Source organism: Phyllopteryx taeniolatus, chromosome 15, assembly GCF_024500385.1.
Source record: "Phyllopteryx taeniolatus isolate TA_2022b chromosome 15, UOR_Ptae_1.2, whole genome shotgun sequence".
In the NCBI taxonomy this organism is placed as follows: domain Eukaryota; kingdom Metazoa; phylum Chordata; class Actinopteri; order Syngnathiformes; family Syngnathidae; genus Phyllopteryx; species Phyllopteryx taeniolatus.
The window spans coordinates 15104647-15124426 of NC_084516.1; the positions used below are offsets into that span (position 1 = coordinate 15104647).

Sequence of the window (19780 nt, forward strand, 5' to 3'; positions counted from 1 at the left end):
TCCTCCCACACCCCCCCCAAAAAATTAACTGAAGACTAAACTCCCCATAGGTGTGAATGTGACTGTGAGTGGTTGTTTGTTTGTGTGTGCCCTGCGATAGGCTGACGACCAGTTCGGGATGTGCCCCGCCTATTTCCCGGGATGGGATCCAGCGCACCTGTGACCCTTTGTGAGGATTGGCGGTACGGAAAATGGATGGATCCAAAATAACAGAAACACCCTATCCACAGATTCATCTAGTAACCCCAAACCCCTCAGAGGCCTTTGTGAATGGCCACTGGAGAGAGAGTGGTCCCAGCAGGGCACGGTGAAGTTGGCACAAACAAACACATGCATGGTTTTGGGGTCTTTAAAATGGCCCACTGGGGGATTTGGGGAAGACCTGCCATTGCTGTCTATTTGAGGACTGTTGAATGAGGACTGAAATGCCCTGGCGTGGTGGCACATTGGCAGTATTTAATATTCCTGAGAATACAGATTGATTATGGTTTAAAATTTGACAGAAAATGTACTTCCAAAGCTATAACTATACATGAACAAAAATAAATACACTGATGGCTTTTTAACAACTCAATTTTCCTATCTAACATCCTGTCACTATGAAAGCAGATGCTAAAATCCAGGAGCATACTAGTGGAGAGCCTGAGAAGATAGCCTGCCTGCTCTCCCAATCAGCAAACACACTTGAGGCGGTCTAAAGATAGAAACAACCATAACACGGGTCTCAGTCGGGTAAGCTTAAATGTCTGTGAAATCAAACAACAACTGTGTAGAGATGTATTAACCATTCACTCATTATTTGCTGCCATTTGTGGCTGAATTGGCCAATGTGTGTGAAATTTCCAACTCATTAAGGAGCTTGCGGTTGCCAAGTGTAAGAAATCTATGCTCGCTCCTCAGAATGTCATCGCCCTCCATCTGCATCACACAGATCTCTCCTCATCCTAGATGGAGGGGATAAAATAAAGCGAAACACCAGATGCTTGCCATATTACACAGAAAATAATAAATGCATCACCCGAGGTTAGCGCAACACATGACAAAATGTAATGAATTCTCAGTGACTCCAAAACCTGGCTAAATGAATCATCTACTCCTTTTCAGAATACGTGCAAGTCATTGTAAATGTGTAAAGCAAATTCTCAACATTGCAACAACAATTTTATGAAAACAACAAAAAACATATTGGAAAAATATAATCCAATGTTTTGTTTTGCCAATAAAGTTTACCTTGGGATTATTTGTTGCTGAATCATCGCCAAGGATCACATCCTGATCTCCAGCTCCACCGGGGGTGAAGTAAATCTTGAGATGGGGCTGCCTGGGAGGGGTATCGCCACTGATTTTAAAAGTACAACCATTAGCTCTTGTGTCCATTCTTAGACACTCTTCTATCGGTTGGCTGTCTGTACCAGCTGTCTGGCTATCGAGAACGTTGTCTGGTGCATTCTCTAGCAAACGTGGAGATGAACCTCTTTCCAGTCTAATTCTGGGGTAACGGACAACACGGCCACTGCTTGACCTAATGAATTCAGCGTTGGTGTGCTCCTCCTGGGGTGAACCCGACTGCTGCTTGCACTGGTTCAGATCTTGATTCTGGTTTTGCTGGAGCTGAAACACAAGTCGCTGAGTTCCACTATTAGAAGCAGGGGACTGCTGCTGGACAGTCCAACCAGAATGACCATAAGGTAAAATTCTAAGATGCCGTATGTCGGAACCATCGGTTGAGTTCCTCCGAATACGAATGCCACCAACACCGATACCTGGCTGGCCTCTGCTGTAGACATTATGACCATTTGAACCGATGCTAAAAACCCTTCGGTTTGGAAAGTTAGGCTCTGTCACAAACATTTGCGAGTTAGGAGAATCTGCGCCGCAGTATGGAGGAGGTGGTTGTCGCGGAACATCTGCTTGACCAGACGCTTCGGCATACGTAGGCGCAGGTCCAGGAGGAGTATAGCAGGGTGGCGGGACATCATCAGCATGGCCACTGGAATCCTCATTACTTGCTCCATCAGAGCGCTGAAGAGAGATGTGCACGGAGGAGCTTTTTGTGGGTCGCGGCTCAGCATAGGCTGCAAGCTGGGGTATGAACATGGAGGAACTGCGTTTAAGCAGCGGTTCCATGCGCGAACCAAAAGACATTGGAGGAAATGGCTGCTCTGCAGCCTCCCGAGAAGGGCTTAATGTCATAGGTGCCTGAGTGTGAAGCGCTGTGGCTACATCACTGTCTCCCTGCTGCTCTTCTGTGTCTCCTTCCAGTATCTCCGGGGCGGTGTTGCTGCGGTTGGACCCAAAATACAAACGAAGACGTGCCATTTTTACTTCCCGTCCGACAGCCTCAGTTCCCTCTAAAGGCTGTACGATTGTCCCGTCTTACAAGACTCGTCCACGGTGTACTTTTGGCTGGCCAGATGACTGATCCCTGTTTTTCTTCCTCCCCCACTAGCCCCGCGCCCACTACGTCCCACCCACCTCGAGTCCCTTCCACAACTTTCCTTCCACAAGTAAACACTACAGGGGGAAAAAAAAACAAAAAAAACAGCACACCACAAAAGCAAGGGCTGCAAACCACACCACATATGAAGGAATGATGGGGAAAAAAAACAAAACTAAAGAAGGGTCTGTGTTCACCAGGTTTTTAGAGCTACGAAGCAATAGCGACAGACAGCAGAAATAGCCTGAGCCTAGTGACAGCAAGCATTCCTGACATGATTGGATAAGGGCAGCCAGCGCTTCTGGTTTCCAGGGTGACAGCGGGGTTGCCTGTCGGTCACGTGACTACAAATGATCCCCCCCCCCCCCCATCAACATGTACCATTACGATGCAATGCTACCCCCAAGTGCCAGGTGGGTAGAGACTTACTCGAAAAGTGACACCTTAACCTGCTCAAACGATGATCATTCTTTTTCTGGACGGCCCACTATCACCATTAAAATGATAAATACATCAACAACAAAAGTATTACATCCTTTGATTTGTTCTGGCATGGGGATGAGGAGAGGTATGGCTCAAAATAGACAAAGAAAAGCAGCAGTACTAGCAACATATCTGACAGAAGAGAAACCGATGCAGCAAAATAGATCTTCTAGACTTCTCTTTTTGCATCTAAAGGCTTCTCAAGTTGGAGCAAATCTTTGATATTATTTTAGTCGACAAAGCTGAAATCAGGTGTGGATGCCCAAGCACTTGTGACTGATAATCATCAACATGATACAACACTATCTGGAAAGGAAATTGTGGATTTAAGCTCTCGAGCGAAGCTCTTCGGATAAAAATTAGAGGGGTGAGGTTTTCTGTCACTAAGGTGGAGAATCGACAAAGCTCTTTGTGAATTAGCATTTCAGAGTTTCAATGGATAAAAATTAGCGTGAGTGTTTTGGCCAGTGCTTCAGCCCACAGCGCATCACCTACCGTGTCACAAAATGGAAAGCAGACAACCAAGGCACTGACACTGGGCTGGGAAAATATTGCAAGACAGTGTACGCCGTGTTTGTCAATCCAGAAAACACAGAACGTGTATAAAAGATATGTCAACTGTGTGGTCCGATGGCACAAAGTCAAGCTTGCCAATGACATTACCAGTCAGATTCAAACAAAATATAACACTGAACCTATTCAACCTATTATTTTTATAATACTTTAAGCAAAGGTTTGCTGCCTTAGATTTTTTTTTAGACAAAAGTATTACACCAACCTTTTTGTAGGACTGTACAAGATTGTGGAGTGTGTCTGGGGGACTCTCCCCCCCCCATAAGAAACAGCCATGTGAAAATAGACCTGAAACGTGTTTGATGATGTGGCTTGGTGACTGGAAGATTTTGGGTTCAAGACCATAAAAAACACATAACCAGTTGAGTCCGTGGCGGGACACAAAACCAGTTGTTTTGTGTCCTGCCAACGGACCCTTACAGACTAATGAATGTGTAGGCTCAACTAGATGCTGGATAGCTTCATGCTTACTGCCAAGGTGCCCTTGAACAAGTTAACAAACCGCACCTAGTTGTGCATGGCTTTCGCTAATTGGTTCCCACAAAGTTAGAAGCATAGAATCGTCTTGACAAGCTGAAAAATGAATGACAAACAGAAGGTTCTAGCCAAAGCTGACTGACTCTGAGACAAAGCATAAATCCTTCAAAATAAAGTGCAGTAGTGTTCAGGGAAACGTCCCTGCATGCACCGAGAGATGGAAAAGCCCCTCCTCAGACATATAAGGAGAGAAACAGGCTTGAGGCTGCCTAAGCTCCACTTTTGTGTGTCATCCTCCTGCCACTGCAACACAATGTTCGGTCGGTCGGGTTGGGGAAAATCTGAGCTGCCCTTTACTTGGAAGGTTGCATGCCAGCAATACCAGTCAACGTTCGGGGCGGAGTTCTCATAGATGCATGGATTATATACGTATGGTTTATACGACCCTGCAAAAAACACTTCAAGATTTGGTGTTCATCAGCTCAGAAAAAGATTCTCTGCAAGGCTTTGTAAGAAGGGTTTACCCAGCCAGAGACATAAATTGTATCCTGGGAAGCATCCACTAATGTTTCTTCCAAACATCATCATAATGACCTTCCCAGTGCTTAAGTTACAGAGAAACCATCACAAAAGTCCTACACCTGCTTTCCATAGAAAACCCATTCTGCCGATCTCTGTCTTGGGTCAGGATTACTTGGAAATCGAGGCTAATGGAAGAGGTGAGAAGTAGAGGATTACTCATCAAGACCCACTTGTCCTTTTTAATTGGTGCAACACTTGACATTGCATCTAGTTGTTATGGCGACAACAGACTCAGCTTCACAAGTCAAACAAACTTGCATTTTTATTGTGACGGGAGGAACATTTTCATTGTTACTGGGCAACAGTCTTCGACCAGAGCAATAAAAGTAGCAGTTGTTCACCAAGAAAATCCTGGGGTATTAAATATGGAAATGTTCATGAGCATTATTAAGAACGAATGACGCAAATGTGCAGATTGAGTAGAGGATGATTCATTTCAAGTTGCTGAATGATGACCACTATGGTAAAAAAGAAAAATAAACAAATGGATTCCCAAGGGCTATGTGAGAATGTAGTGAAGGCATGCCGGCAACATCAGTTTTATTATCATCACATTACATTTGGAAGATATGAATCCATAAAGCAGCACTGGAAAAATCCTCATGTCTGGTACAGTGGAAACTAAGACCATTTATAAAAGCAAAATGGGACATTTTTTTGATGTCCTAAGGATTTCAGCGGTTGAAACTAAACAGACTGATAATGGAAGCTGTCGATACGACAAGTAGCAGGTGATAGAGAAAACAGGGTTATGGATGGGTGACACTTACCAATCTGTTTTCATCGAACACCTCAAAGAGAAGCCTGTGATTCTGTGGACACACCTACATCAGCGACAAAAGCAATTAGTGTTATTGTCAACTGCAGATATGTACATGATTGCAACATCTAAGCTGATTTATCTTCCTTAGCCTTTCACACAGAAATCAGCAAAGCAGGATATTGTCACGCTTTCACACAGCGACATGGTATCCCACAAACAGATAATTTTATGTTGACAGCAACAGTATCTGGTGTGATGTACAAAATACTTGTTGAACAAAGACAAATGCTTTCAAGTGAGTGGTGGTGAACTTTACACCCTGGTTTCAGCATTTCTTTCTAAAGAATTGCCTCTGTGGCAGTGCCGTTTATACTTAACAGCAACACAGACAGCAGCTTTTTAAAGGAAGTGTACGTAAACAAAGACTATACATACAGGTGGGGTTCACACTGCGATACCACCTCCAAAGGTAGAAAATTCCTAGGTCGCACCCCCCCTCCCCCCATTCAGTGTTATACAGAAGTGACACGCAAAAAAGATGCAAACATGCCATCTTTTACAAGATGTGTAAAAAAGGCTGTCATAACGGACAACCCTGGGGGGAAAAAAGGGAACCCAACACCTAACATAAAAAGGAAAAAAAACTAAAGAAATTGATACTCACTCTGAAGTAGAATTCCTCATTCCATTTGGGATTGAGCGTCTGGAACATGAATCATACAAATGGTTAGGTGATGAAATATGACGCACATAGTTTAAAGAGAAAACTATTCTACAGAAAGAAATTCTACAGTACAGTGTGGGCAATAAGTTTCTAAACAGGAAAAAATATATTTTTTTATTTATTTTTTTAATTTGTTTTAATCTGAAAGACAGAAGAAACATGTATGGAAACTTTACAGCCCCCTGATATAAAAAAACAAAAAAAAAAAACAGTAATTTCCTTCAAGCGGTAAGGTTCACTTTCCTAATCAGACATGGGGTTCGTTCAGAAATTCTATCTGATGCTCTCACTGCGCTCTAAGAGTGCAGTGTTCAGAGAGGCAGAGCGAGCTCCATTTTCTGTGAATCACGAACGGTCACGGTCTAAAGAAGCCACGTAAGGTCAGATATGGGAAGTTGAGATTATTCTGCTCAATAATTACACAGGCATGGAAACAGGAGCTCATAACCACCTATGTAAAATAATATTTAACACAGCAATTAATCGTTTAGTGATCTTCCATAAAGTTGATTCAGCAAACTTAACCAAATGCCCATCCCTATCGATGGAAATGCACAAATATGCATTAACATACCAAACTGAACTGGATTGATCTTTACTGCTTGGTGCAAACGAAGCTTTATTTTTACATTCAGTATCTTATTGGTCTGAGTGGCACTTGCTATTAAAACACCTTTGGTCAACAACACAGCCAAACACAAGAATTAAAGCTTAGTTAAAACTTGGTGACGTTTTACAACTATCAAATGTGCTTAGGTTTACTAGATGAAACTGGTGATAAGAAATACACACAAATGTTTTGTTTACTTTTTGCCTTCTCGCCACAAGCCATACTTTTATCTCCGCAACAAAATATCCCATGAAAAGGTGTCCCACTTAAAACGACACACATAGCCCAGTAGCCCACAGAGGGAGTTTGTTTTTCTGCTCCATATAGCAGTGCATTGTAAGCTATTTATATCCTATAAGGCAACCATGGCTACTGACAGCATATGTCTGCCAGCATGAGGGCTGCCTGTCTGCCTGCCAGGACGGCGGCAGCGTAGCATTGGTTGGCGGGAAGCTAGCTAACTCTCAGGAAAACACAAAAAGTGACCCACAATAGGACTTAAAGCATGTTTTTCCAAAGTTAGACTACTGCGATAAAATCTTGTATTCCGATACCACCGCATCCCGTTTTTTACGATCATTGGGCTTTATCTTCTCAACTCAAATGCGACCGGATACACTGTACTAATTACAGTAGGCTAACACCCATTATTTCTGTCATGTTGCAATCTTGGTTTGACCTGACTGATTAGAATACATCACCTGACTAGAGCAGTGGTTTCCAACCTTTATGGAGCCAAGGAACATATCTTACAATTGAAAAATCTCACGGCACACGAACAAAACAAAAATGTCACAAAAAGTGTAGACATTAATTACTGTATGTACTTCCTGCCATCTAATAGAAGACCATTCATTTGTTCTGTCTGTCACTATGCCTCAATGGCATAAATAGATGAACAAAGATACATTATTTATTGTAATATAATTTTTTGAGCAATTAAGTACACAAGTATATACAGTAAATGAACAGGTCATTTAAATAGACACATTGCTCCATCTTGTGATCGGATCGGTGATGGGTTAACATTTTTTTAAACTTGCTGATCGGCCCCAAAAATCCTGATCGTGTAAAGCCTAGCATCAACCTTACAATGGGGGACACAGTAGCAGCCTGAATCTAAGTATAATCAGCCATTATTGATTCTGTTTTCAACTGTACTGAAGAAAGCAAGTCTAATAAATCAGATTAATCACATCTAAAACATCCAAATTAAAACTGAGCACTATTTCGCAAACAAACAAAAAACATTCACTGCTGATAGATTGGATTGGATAGTTTATGCTTGGATAATAGTTTAGGTTTCTATTTTGTGCAATGTAGCTCTTGTACAAATCTCTTCTCTAGCATGCTTTTTTTGTATTTCCTGTATCCACTATAGCTGCTGAAATTATGGACATTTCCCCAATGCAGGACTAATAAAGGTTATCTTATATTATAAATATTTATTAAATTAATATACTTTTAAAGTTATAGGTCCCTGTTCACAGCTGACTTCTATTTCAAACTCTTTTTATAATTCTCTTCACCTTGTCTAAGCCTAGGTCCAGCTCAAGAAAAACAGCCCCACAAGAATGATGCTGCCGCCACCTGTTCTTTTGGAATTGCAGCCAAAAACCAACCTTCAATCTTTGTTTCCTCAGACGATAACAAATTCACCTAACACACGGCAAAATGACAAAAACAAGGCACTGGTTGGAAGTGGCAAAGTTACAGAGATTATACAGTAAACATGGATGCACGCAACACTGTAGAGCGACCATTTAACGCCGTCTATCGGAACACTAGTCAACATTAAAAACGCTGCATAATGGACGGTCGTCATTAACAACACAACTGTCATTCATCTGAAACACTGTGCCTCAGAAGATGCTGTTTAGGTCAGCAACGCAGTTCAAATGGGCTCAGCAGTGAACTTAGTGTCTACGTGTGAACAATAGTATTTAGAACCGAGATAAATCACTACTCGTTTTTTTTTAGATGGGGAAAGAGGTGTTTATTTGAGGGAGTCATTTATTTTTTTCAAGTGGATAGCAGTACCTAATTGGAACATGGCATCTATTAACAGGGATCGTGACGATTTGAGGAATTAAGTAGAAGCATTAGCCCTCACTGCTGTGGTTACATGAGCAACACATTTCCTGAAAGACGAAGGCAGGAAACAGCAGTGTGAGTGGAGACAAATGTAAGCATCAGGGCAGTAATTGTGCGGGAGGACACGATTAGCCCAGGCGTGGCTAAGCTGATAAGGTCAAAGCTAATTAGTGCTCACGCAAGCTTGTGCATAGGCGAAGAAGAAGCAGCACAATGCCAGCTTGAGGTCTTTACTTACCTTTTTTATCGTTTTTGTCTGAACCAAGGCAAGCTCCCGGGTTTCGTCCGTGACATAGAGGGAGAGTTTGACGTAGGGGTCGCTGCGGACAAAAACATAAAAGAAATGTATGATTGAAAATAGTCTCAGTCCTCAGAATAAAAAACCATACGCTCCAGGGGGGCTGTTTCTTTTGATTTGTTCAGATTTTGAATCCCCCAAAAGATGTACGTAAAACTGAATAATCTAGTCCACAGATGACTTTTAACCCTTTTTAAATACAGTAGAATACCTATGTAGCATAATTAACATGTAAGTATTGGGTTGATTAGTTTTTAAAAAAATGCATCGACATTAGACATCAGTGAACTTTGGTCAAAAAGTTGAATTTACCGGTAGGTTCTATCATCTTCACTACTCGGGATAGGTAAAATTAATTGCTAAGTGTGTTCCCAAATGTGTGGAATTGATTGTTGATTAATTTTCTTGAAGCAACCGAGGCAAGCTAGAGTGTTCTACAAGGCTGCAACCAGCAGAGACGCTGTTGATTCACTCTCGGCTCGTTTGCCTTCTCAAGAAGATCATGACGCCAGCTGTGCTATTTTTTACACTTGGCATTCATTGTTGTATAAAATATAACTCTCAAAATAAATATATTTCACTTTCTTAATACTTCCTAACATTAGAAATCACCATAGATTTTTTTTTATTGATTAATTGTTCGTTGGTGGCACGGTGGTCGCCTGGTTAGAGCGTCTGCCTCACAATTCTGAGGACTGGGGTTCAATCCCCCGCCCCGCCTGTGTGGAGTTTGCATGTTCTCCCCGTGCCTGCGTGGGTTTTCTCCGGACACTCCGGTTTCCTCCCACATCCCAAAAACATGCATGGTAGGTTAATTGAAGTCTCTAAATTGCCCCTAGGTGTGAATGTGAGTGCGAATGGTCGTTTGTTTATGTGTGCCCTGCGATTGGCTGGCAACCAGTTCAGGGTGTACCCCGCCTCCTGCCCGATGATAGCTGGGATAGGCTCCGGCACTCCCGCGACCCTTGTGAGGAGAAGCGGCTCAGAAAATGGATGGATGGATGAATGGATAATTGTTCGTTAATTTTTCCACAGTCGACCAAGGAAATGTAATGAAATGCCCTCTATTTTGACCACATTTTCCGTGAAATTTCATTCCGAGTAGTCTGACCGCACAACCGTTCGAGTTCCACACCAGAATTGGACCAATTTGAGATAGACAATAAATTAATTGCCGCTAAAATGATGCACTAAAATAAAAAGGCAGAATGATTTATAGTGAGAAAATGATCACAGTAATAAGTATCATCATGATGTTGCTAAATTGCAATAAAAACATTCCAAAAAGTTTTTTTTTTTTAAACATATAAAATCAATAAAGCTACGTATGTACCTTTTGCACATTACAAATTGTAACCGGCAGCAACCACTGCACCATGGTAACCACTCTTCTAACATTTGTCGGTAACAAGATCTCTGTTCTGGTCCTTTGTACTTCAAAAATGGGATGAAAAATTCCTTTTGTGGTAAGTACTTCGTCACAACCTGAGAGCTGTCTCTGTTTATGACCTTGTAACTGGAGTCTGCCCAGATAAACTGCTTGCCTTTGGAAATTGGGAGATAAGGTCTATTATGTACGGTGGTCTTGAAGTGCAAAACACAACAGCAAATAACTAAACACAACGGCAAATTAAAAACACGACAGCAAATAACTCTTCACAACAACAAATAACTAAACATAAAAGGAAATAAAAAACAACAACAAATAACTAATTACAACAACAAATAGCTAAACAACACCAAATAGCTAATAGACTTTACACTGATCTAATTGGCCTGATGGGTATCGGCCGATAATTAGCATTTTATGCTGATCGGCTTTAATGTCATAATTCGCCGAGCCGATCAATGGCTCCACAAAAGACATTTACTCCGTGTCGCAATCGTGTACAGTATATTTGAATCCAAAAGCTAGTTTATTTTTTGCCATGTCGCGTGTCTTTTGACGTAGTACTGTAAATACCTGACCACCAATAAAGTTAATTTAAAAAAACATGTCGGCGGTGTGGGACAGACAACACGTCTGAGACAGACTGGTGCTCGGGTCTTTTAAGGATTGCTTCAGGTATGTTCACTTACTTTTAATACGATACGGCTTGCAAGCAGGCAACAAAACATTATGTAGCCTAGAAAGCTAGTGCTAGCACTAACGGTTGTAAGCGAACATGCCAGCGTTCTGTCGAATCATGCTCTAAAGTTTCGGTGTGGGTGAAGTCATTGAATTAAAAATAAAGTAATTTCATTACAGTAATTAGCACCCATTATTTCTGTCTTGTTGTAATGTTGGTTTGACCTGACTGATTAGAATACATGACCTGACTAGAGCAGTGACTTCCAACCTTTATGGAGCCAAGGAACATATTTTACAATTGAAAAATCTCACAGGACTCCAACAAACAAAAATGTCACAGAAAGTGGAGACATTAATTACCATATGTACTTCCTGCCATCTAAGTATATACAGTAAATGAACATGTCATTTAAATAGACACATTGCTCCATCTTGTGATCGCCCCAAAAAATCCTGATCGTGTAAAGCCGAATAGCTAATCACAACAACAAATAACTAAACACAACAGCAAATGAAAAATCACAACATCAAATGAAAAAAGAAAACGGAATTAAGCCATTGTAAGGGTGGGGGAGATAAGACTCATCGCTGATTGGTCGAGGGAGGTCTTGTATGGATGCTTTGACCAGAAGGTTATTCTGCGTCTGGCGTGTTTTTTTAAATGAGCGTTACCGGTGATTCAAACATGGCTGCCGCTATCAACGAATATTTTGACTCGGGACGTATGTAACCCGTCTGAGTTCTTGCCTATGCGTTGTGTTCTGGTTTACGTAACTACGACGACACACCTGCGCAGTCGACCACACCGGGGTTAGAACTCACAACGCCACCGTGATGTCATGTATTGTAATCCTCGTTTAAGGATTGCTTAAAGACCTGTAATAAGGTCTTACTGAGGAAGTTGCAGGGCTAAAAATGGGAAGAACATTTCCAGATAGTAGCAGTAATGATAAAATAATGGCATGTGAACATCCAGCTGATTTTGAAGAAGAGGGAGCTGCAGGGAAGATCTGGATAAAAGTCTCAGTCAGCTCGGCTATTCACTAAGAAGCCTTACTACTGACCAAAAAAAGAAAGAAAATTGTGGAGAGCCATATTTGTCTTTGTTTGTCTCAATGTCAGCATGCCACTTTCTGGTTCATGGAGGTTACGACAGGACAGCACGATGGTAGCATTTTTATTTGAGGCGTGGGGTGGGTGGGGGGTGGGGGGGGGCAGTTCCATCATTACCCACATGGTAAAAAGTGAAACTAAAGTGAAAAAAAAATTGCAAAGCACCTTACTGTTGCATAGATCATTCTACACTTGAAGCTATGCGATTCCCAGGATGCACATGTCTGTACACAATGAGTCCTAGGCCTGGAACAATGAGTAATTGTTGCATAGTAATTGCATTGTTGGGCAAAGGGTTCCATAATTGCAAGCTTACGGGAAACGGGAAATATCCCCTTGTGTTTTTTGTTCCCAGCTGAAGATGGTGCGATGGTTGTGTTTAAAATGGAATTTGTCACTTTGAGGTTTTAAGTTGTATTGTCTTTATTGCGACTTCATACAAATTCGACATACCAGCTCGCTCGTGTTAGCGGGATGGCAGTGTTCATCTGGCTTGAATCCAACATGTTCCCATAGGGTTATGGTGGCATTATGCTTTAAAAATAATTAATTCAATCAACCTCCATTTATGCCGCTCAATTTTCTGCAGCTGTGCAGCAACCAGCTCGCCGTCAGAAAAACTTAACTTTGAGTACACTAGTGCCCACATTTGAAAAGCATGTCCGCATGCACGCAACCACCCACACACACACACACACACACACACACACACAATCAGAGGGAGGAGGATGATAGGGTCCCACCCCGCCCTTGACTATCTCTGATTGGTTTAGAGACCGGATGGGTTTCATGTGTCTGCTTTCAAGTCGCATAATTGTTTTTTTTCTTCCTCAAATGGCTGGGCGTACAGTTGGACACACTCTCTCTTTTCTTTTAGCCGCACTCTAAGAGTCCTGTCTTGTCGAAAAAAAATTCATGCAGCAGATCAATAACACTGTGTCCTCAGAAGCAGACTGATCTTACTGTATGCATCCTTGCTCACTTTTGTGCGTCTCAGACGTGGGACGCACATCAAACGAGATCCCTATTGTTGTTCATGCCAATTAGTTAGTAGGCCTTGGTTCATGGAGGATGATGCAAGAAGACGGGACAGTACCATTTTTTCTTTTATGCTCAGTGAACTTTTATCACTCAGATGGAAACAGTGGAACAAAAGTGAAAAGTCATGAGGCAATGTGTTGTTGTTCGCCCATGCATTTGTAAAACCGAATAAACACATACCGATAATTGGATAACCGATAATTATACTGTGGTCAGAAGTGAGTTCTTTTTCCTCCCCACAATCATACATGTTAAACTCGTTCAATATTTACAATCGCAAATTCCTATGTATGTGGTCAACACCAACTTTGGCCGAGTCACGATATTGGTGGAGATGTAGTTATGTGTGGTGTACTGTGTTGGTCATCTTCAGTACACCACACACTACGAGAGCAGTAAACACACATAGGACTGATCCATTTGCATGCTTTAGTAGGGGTAAACTGTTCTGTATGAACGCTACCTACATGAAACAGGCAATGTATAAACAAACACGGAGGCTGTATTGTATTAAATTGTGGTAGAGCATTGTGCTGTGTTTAGCATCACCGGTTACAGGAAGCTGATCAGCTGACAACACATGCAACTGTTATAATTCAAACCACTTCCACGCTCCATGTTGGAAATGTAGGCAGTATGCTAACCTTTTAGTGCTCTTACCATTTCAACCCTTAAAGCGCTCAACTTGATTGCTGATTTTTGCCTGCGGGAACCCCGCTGCCTCTAATTGTATGTTTGTGAGATTATGTGCTCTGACTAAACAAACAATTGGACCGCTGTGTCTTCAATTCACTGACACTTGTCTTTTTCACTTGAATTAAAAAAACAAAAACACAGAACCCGCTAAATAGGACAGGCTGCTTCAGTGTCAATATTTGGGAGAGGAGAGCAACCATCATGGCTGCCAAATTTCAATGTTCAACAGGTCAACATCATCGACAGTACATGAACATCCATGAGGTCAACGCTTAATAGAATTATGAACACACATCAGGGTGTGTCATTGCAAGAAGAAACAAAGAAGGTGTATTAACAGCATAGGACAGAATGTATGATGCCCGCACAGAGGTTTGGCAGTGACAAAGGGGAAAAGTGTATGATGTTCTACGACAGTTCAAAATTCTATTTAAAATCTGGCGCGGAAGGGATTAATTCTATGCCCATAATTTCCAATAGGAAAGAATGTTTCTAATTCAAACCGGAGCACCCACAAGCAGATTGTGGTCGAAATGAGCGGTTCCATAGTGCACAATTTTATCTGGGAAACGTGTGACAGAGGTCGCTTATAAATAGAAGAGGCACGTGGGTAATCATTTGTTCAAATTGGAGTTAAAGATCTGTTTGACGCTGCAAAAAATAGTGAAGGTTTACACAAATGGGGTTACTGCTTGACAATTCTTTTACCATCAATAAGCAGGAAGTCAGTATGTTGAACTAAATACTCACCTGGCAGGTCATTTTAAAGGCATGTTATGTCATCCATCAAGTGTGAAATAAAGCAAACAAGTAACTCTTTTGTTACTCACCTACTTTGAAATGTATCGATGAGCGATCCATTCTGCTCTTCCGCCCCACTGTGACAAAACACCCCCAGACTCAGCCAAAGATCTATTAGCTAGGCTGGGTGAAAATCCAGAGCAACTTTCAAGGGGCAGGCGAACCATTTGACATGATGTCAAAACCAAAGGGTAAGCAGAGACTACCGGTAATTGTGATTGGGCGAAAACACAGATGCCTTTGAGCATTTGTCGAGCTCATAGAGCGAAACCTCGCATTGGTGCGCATATTGCTATAAGAACAAGTCACGTGACCGATACAGCTACTTTTTCATCTATCACTGAAGCACCAAACTATGTTTAGAAGAAAGCAGGGCTAAAAAAAACAGCAAACAGCTACATGAGTTGGCGTGTCTAGCACTGGTGAAAGAAATACTACAGACCCGTGACCGAGCTACGAACAAGTGGTTCGTAAATAGAGTTAATCTGAAAAAAATAAAATAAATAAAAAATAAATAAATAAATAAAAACTACCACCAAAATCTGAATTTTTGCATTTGGACGAAAACGAGTCAATCTACTATTTTTATTCTGACAAGGGCTGCAATGCTTCTTCTTACTTCTGCCGTCATTGTGACTTACTGCACATCGCTTCTGCGCAGGTACGTGTTGTGGCTTCACCGAGAGCTCCATAAAGTTTGTTAAAAAAAAAAAAGTAAAACACTAAAAAAATTCAAAAACGAACTCAGGCACAGATATGATAGAAGCATCACCCCAGAGCTGCACTGAGTCTGGTTGGGTGCACAGATTAGCGTGAGCACAGTGTTAGCCCCTGATAAGCGGCACTTTCCTCCTTGAAGATGTCGACGCAGCTGCGGTGGCGTGTTTGTGTTTTTTAATGTGAGCCACACACACACAGCATAGTGTAAAAATGACTGCCTCCAGAAGTTAAAAGGATTTCAATGCCTTTAAACTAAGGCCACTTTATCCGCACACTCTGGACTCTGCTTCCGCAAGTAGAAGCAAGCAGTCGGCCGCGGATGACAAGAGCCAGCACGCCGAACGACGCGAAAGAGGACAGGGCTGAAGGCTGCCTCACTGCATGAGACAGTGACAGCCCCTAAAACGAGTTAATTTCAGCTAGACAAGAAACATTTTTAATTATTTGTACTACTACTATATTCTTGATCCTTGAGATATTTTTATTAAATCATGTCACAGAGTTGTTATTAAAACACCTAGGAACTGTTATAAATTGTGCGGGATAAATGCATAATATGTCTGCTATAAAGCCTAACCGCATATTTCTGATGAATTATAGTCAGTGAAACTCACCTGGCTCCAATGATGTCTTTCTTGGCCAGATCAATTCCCGCGATGACCTTAACCCGCAGCACTCTGGTTTCATGCTACGGAAGAAAAAGAAATGTAATCAAACACATGGTAAAATGATCCCTTTGAGTGCCAACGGCCACTCTAACCAGGAGTTCCTTTATTGCATTAACCCTGACCCAGAAAATAATGATTAGCTGTAGTAAAGCGCTTTTTCGGTCCACAGTGACAGCATGACGGTGTGATATAGTGTGAGATAAATGACATTTAAAAGGCAGACACAATCAACAGTGAATTTGTTTATCAACCAAATTGACAGAACAGGCATTTTATAAAGGATTCGGTAAATAACACCCAGTGATTTAATCAATTCCAGGGTCAAACTGTTGCCATTTTGAACCTTATTACTAGGGATTTGAGACTCACTCGCCGATATTTGATATTTGACAATGCCATTACATCTTACAATTTTGATGAAAATATGTTTATATTTTCATCAAATATTGTTCAAAAACACAAAACGAACTTTTTTTAACATGGCTTTAGTTTAACTCAAATACAACACTTTTTAGAGAAACAAATTATCATTACTGACATAGCATGATGATGTTTTATAGCTACAGCTGGAATTAAAACATTGTTGTATAGAGCAACCTACATCACAACCTACATCACAACCTATCATCGCACGTTTCCTCTTTTTCAATCCCTTCTGTGGTAGCATGATGGCATCACACACAAAGAAGCCAAAGAGATGGTGAAATCTCCCACGATGACGGTTTGAAGTGCACGCTATAAGTTTTGAGGCAGATGTTTTCAAATTGTACTACTTTCGGGACATTCCGCTTTTTGTTGGACTGCACTTTATGAGAGAGCAATCTGATGGTATCAACTAATGCTTTACGAAACCTCTAAATCAGGGGTGCCAAACTTGTTTTCCCTCACTGGGCAGAAGGTAGTTATGGGTGCCCTACGGGGTCGGTTATAATAGTAAAACCACATGAATCACTACGGTGAATAATCAAAAATGTGTTACAGTATAATGGCTTGACAGTTCAGTAGTTCACATTGGGTATATAGTAAGAGAACAAAATGCAAAACCAAATGTTTATCTTTTGTGTCAACAGGAACAACAGTTTAAATATTATATTTTTAGGAAAGTGCAACATCGAAAGATTGTGTTCTTTTTAAGAAAGAAATGATGCACACAATGGCAACAGTCACCGTTTGAATGATGTGAATTATTATTTGGCCTACGCCATAAAAACCCGAATAATATGCCATTATTGTCATTGGTTTGGCTCCATCTAAACTCTAAAGAGCCCCTGACAGGCTGTCTAGATGCCATTAGAAGTGTCATTTGTACCGCGCTTTTTGTTTTTGCGCTATATTGATACTTACATTTGCATGACGAGTTAACCAGTTTGGCAAAATATTGTTAGCCATGACGGCTGCTAGCAAGAAGCTTGAGCTGCACTGTTTTTGTTTACGGACTAGGTGTGTTGCTTGAGTGTGGGGCAGTTACGTTTCTTGTCTCTTGCCTAATATGTTCTGTTTGGTAATGCTATTAATTTCTATATTATCATTCAGTTATTATATCCATCCATTTCCAACACCGCTTGTCATGGTTAGGGTCGCTGGAGCCTATCCCAGCTGACTTCGGGCGAAAGGCGGACTACACCTTGAACTGTACCACTACACCATCAGTGACCCAGTTATTATATACGTAGACAAATGTATTTTTCTATCTGTTACAGCCTTGTCTTACAGCTAATATATTGAAAAATGTTTTGCAATTTTTCCTCTTAAAAGGCGCTTTGACACAGTTGTAACCAAACTGACAAAAATCGATGCAGCTTTTACTTGTGACCAGTGTCACGTTACTGAAACGACGGGGAATGATTTTACAGCCTCCAGGGTCAAGTGACAATTTGTCATGTTGTGGTTACAGCGCAGTGGATGACTGAAGACGTGGATGACTGAAGACGAGCCAAGCCTGGCCAGAGTTCACTACGCAGTGGAATGAATGGCACGCCTAACTCCTGTTACTTTCTCATAATGACTGACAGAAGAAGGTCGACGCTGAGCTTGTAAAATACGACTTAAACTATTGAGTCCTGCTAGATATTTAAAATGCTTTCAAAATCCAGCGGAATATCACATAAAGCATACTATACGCTGGTTACATTAATACCCTCAAATAACACTGTGCATCTTTGCCATCTCCTGTTTGGCTATGGCCAGCGAGTTCATATCATATTTTCTCACAATAGATACCGTTCCAGAATTACCTCAAAAACATAAACATCACAAATAGATGCATTATTTGATTAATTACGGGATTAAAAAAAATTTAAAAAAGGGGGCAATAATAACCTTTTTTTTACCTAACCCCTTTCACATGTAAATGTTATTTTTCTGGCTTCTTTCCATGTCACCTGCGGAGGGGAGGTGGCATCTGTAAAGCTGACCTCTGTACGGGACAGTTTAAAGAGAAAGTAGCTAATATTTCGTATTGTTAAAAAAAATGTATGTTTCACATAAAAGACCACTTTTTATCCCTCATAGATGCCTGGTGCTCTCTGCAGTTGAGTAAAACAAACACTGCCAAGCCACTATATGAAGAAATAGGATATATACTACAGTGTTGGAACTGAGATACTACTGTGTGTCATGGTAGACATCGCTACACAATTCATACTGCCAGAAGTGGCATCCGTAAAGCTGACATTTACAGTGGCATTTAAGGAGAAAGTGTTGCTGTAACCAGCACAGAGCCTCGCAGACACTGGAAGACAGGGGTGTCAAACTCATTTTTGTCACGGGCCACATCGCAGTTATGGCTTCCCTCGGAGGGCCGCTACGACCGTGGACCGATATAAATGAAAGAGTACCTCATATACTGTGATTACAGTCTGCACAACACATTGATGAATAACCAGTATTGAAATCAGAAGCCTATAAAAACATGTTTTTCAACTATTGGTAACATTTTAAAAAAATGCTTGTAAATATCCATTCATCCATTTTCTATTCCGCTTTATCCTCACAAGGGTCGCAGGCCTGCTGGAGCCTATCCCAGCTATCTTCGGACGAGAGGCTGGGCACACCCTGAACTGGTCGCCAGCCAATCGCAGGGCACATAAAAACAAACAACCATTCGGGCACACATTCACACCTACGGGCAATTGAGAGTCTTCAATCAACCTACGATGCATGTTTTTGGGATGTGGGAGGAAACCGGAGTGCCCGGAGAAAACCCCGGGCCACCAGTTTGACACGTGCTGTAAGACATACAGCAGAATTGGAGGGGAGTGTACTGTAAATACCATGTACTCCATGCCACACAGCTTTTAAATGCCTCTTCGGATTCTTCTTTTTGCTTAAGAACTTTGCTTCCCTTCCCTATCCAAGCAAGATGACCTGGAAGTACTTGAAGGATATTCGAATTCTAAAAATGCTTCGGAAAGCTGCCTCGATGCAACCTTTAAACCTCCTTTAGCAAAGGTTACTCCTAACCAACCTTTACGACAGGAAAGGAGAAATAATATTCATAAACAATGCAAAGACGCTTGAGTTTCATGCTAAAGACTTGAAAAACTATAATATAAAATAATTTGAAGAATATATTTTAGTTTAAAAAAATAGTACAAAACAGTATTTATAAAGAAATACAGTAGCAATTT

General features: G+C 41.3%; 1 protein-coding gene across 10 annotated transcripts in view; it reads right to left on the reverse strand.

Moving 5' to 3' along the window:
- Positions 1 to 19780, reverse strand: part of nedd4l (NEDD4 like E3 ubiquitin protein ligase) — a 64290-nt gene that overhangs the window by 42241 nt on the left and 2269 nt on the right. For 4 of the 10 annotated variants that reach the window (XM_061747847.1, XM_061747850.1, XM_061747845.1 and 1 more), the window contains exon 1: positions 1231 to 2435. In XM_061747847.1, the coding sequence (XP_061603831.1) occupies positions 1231 to 2319 (1089 nt within the window). In that variant the 5' untranslated portion in view covers positions 2320 to 2435. Of the gene's footprint in view, positions 1 to 1230; positions 2436 to 5322; positions 5377 to 5979; positions 6019 to 8981; positions 9064 to 16097; positions 16172 to 19780 lie in introns of those variants that run through there. The other 6 variants (XM_061747854.1, XM_061747852.1, XM_061747853.1 and 3 more) reach the window with 2 other exon arrangements.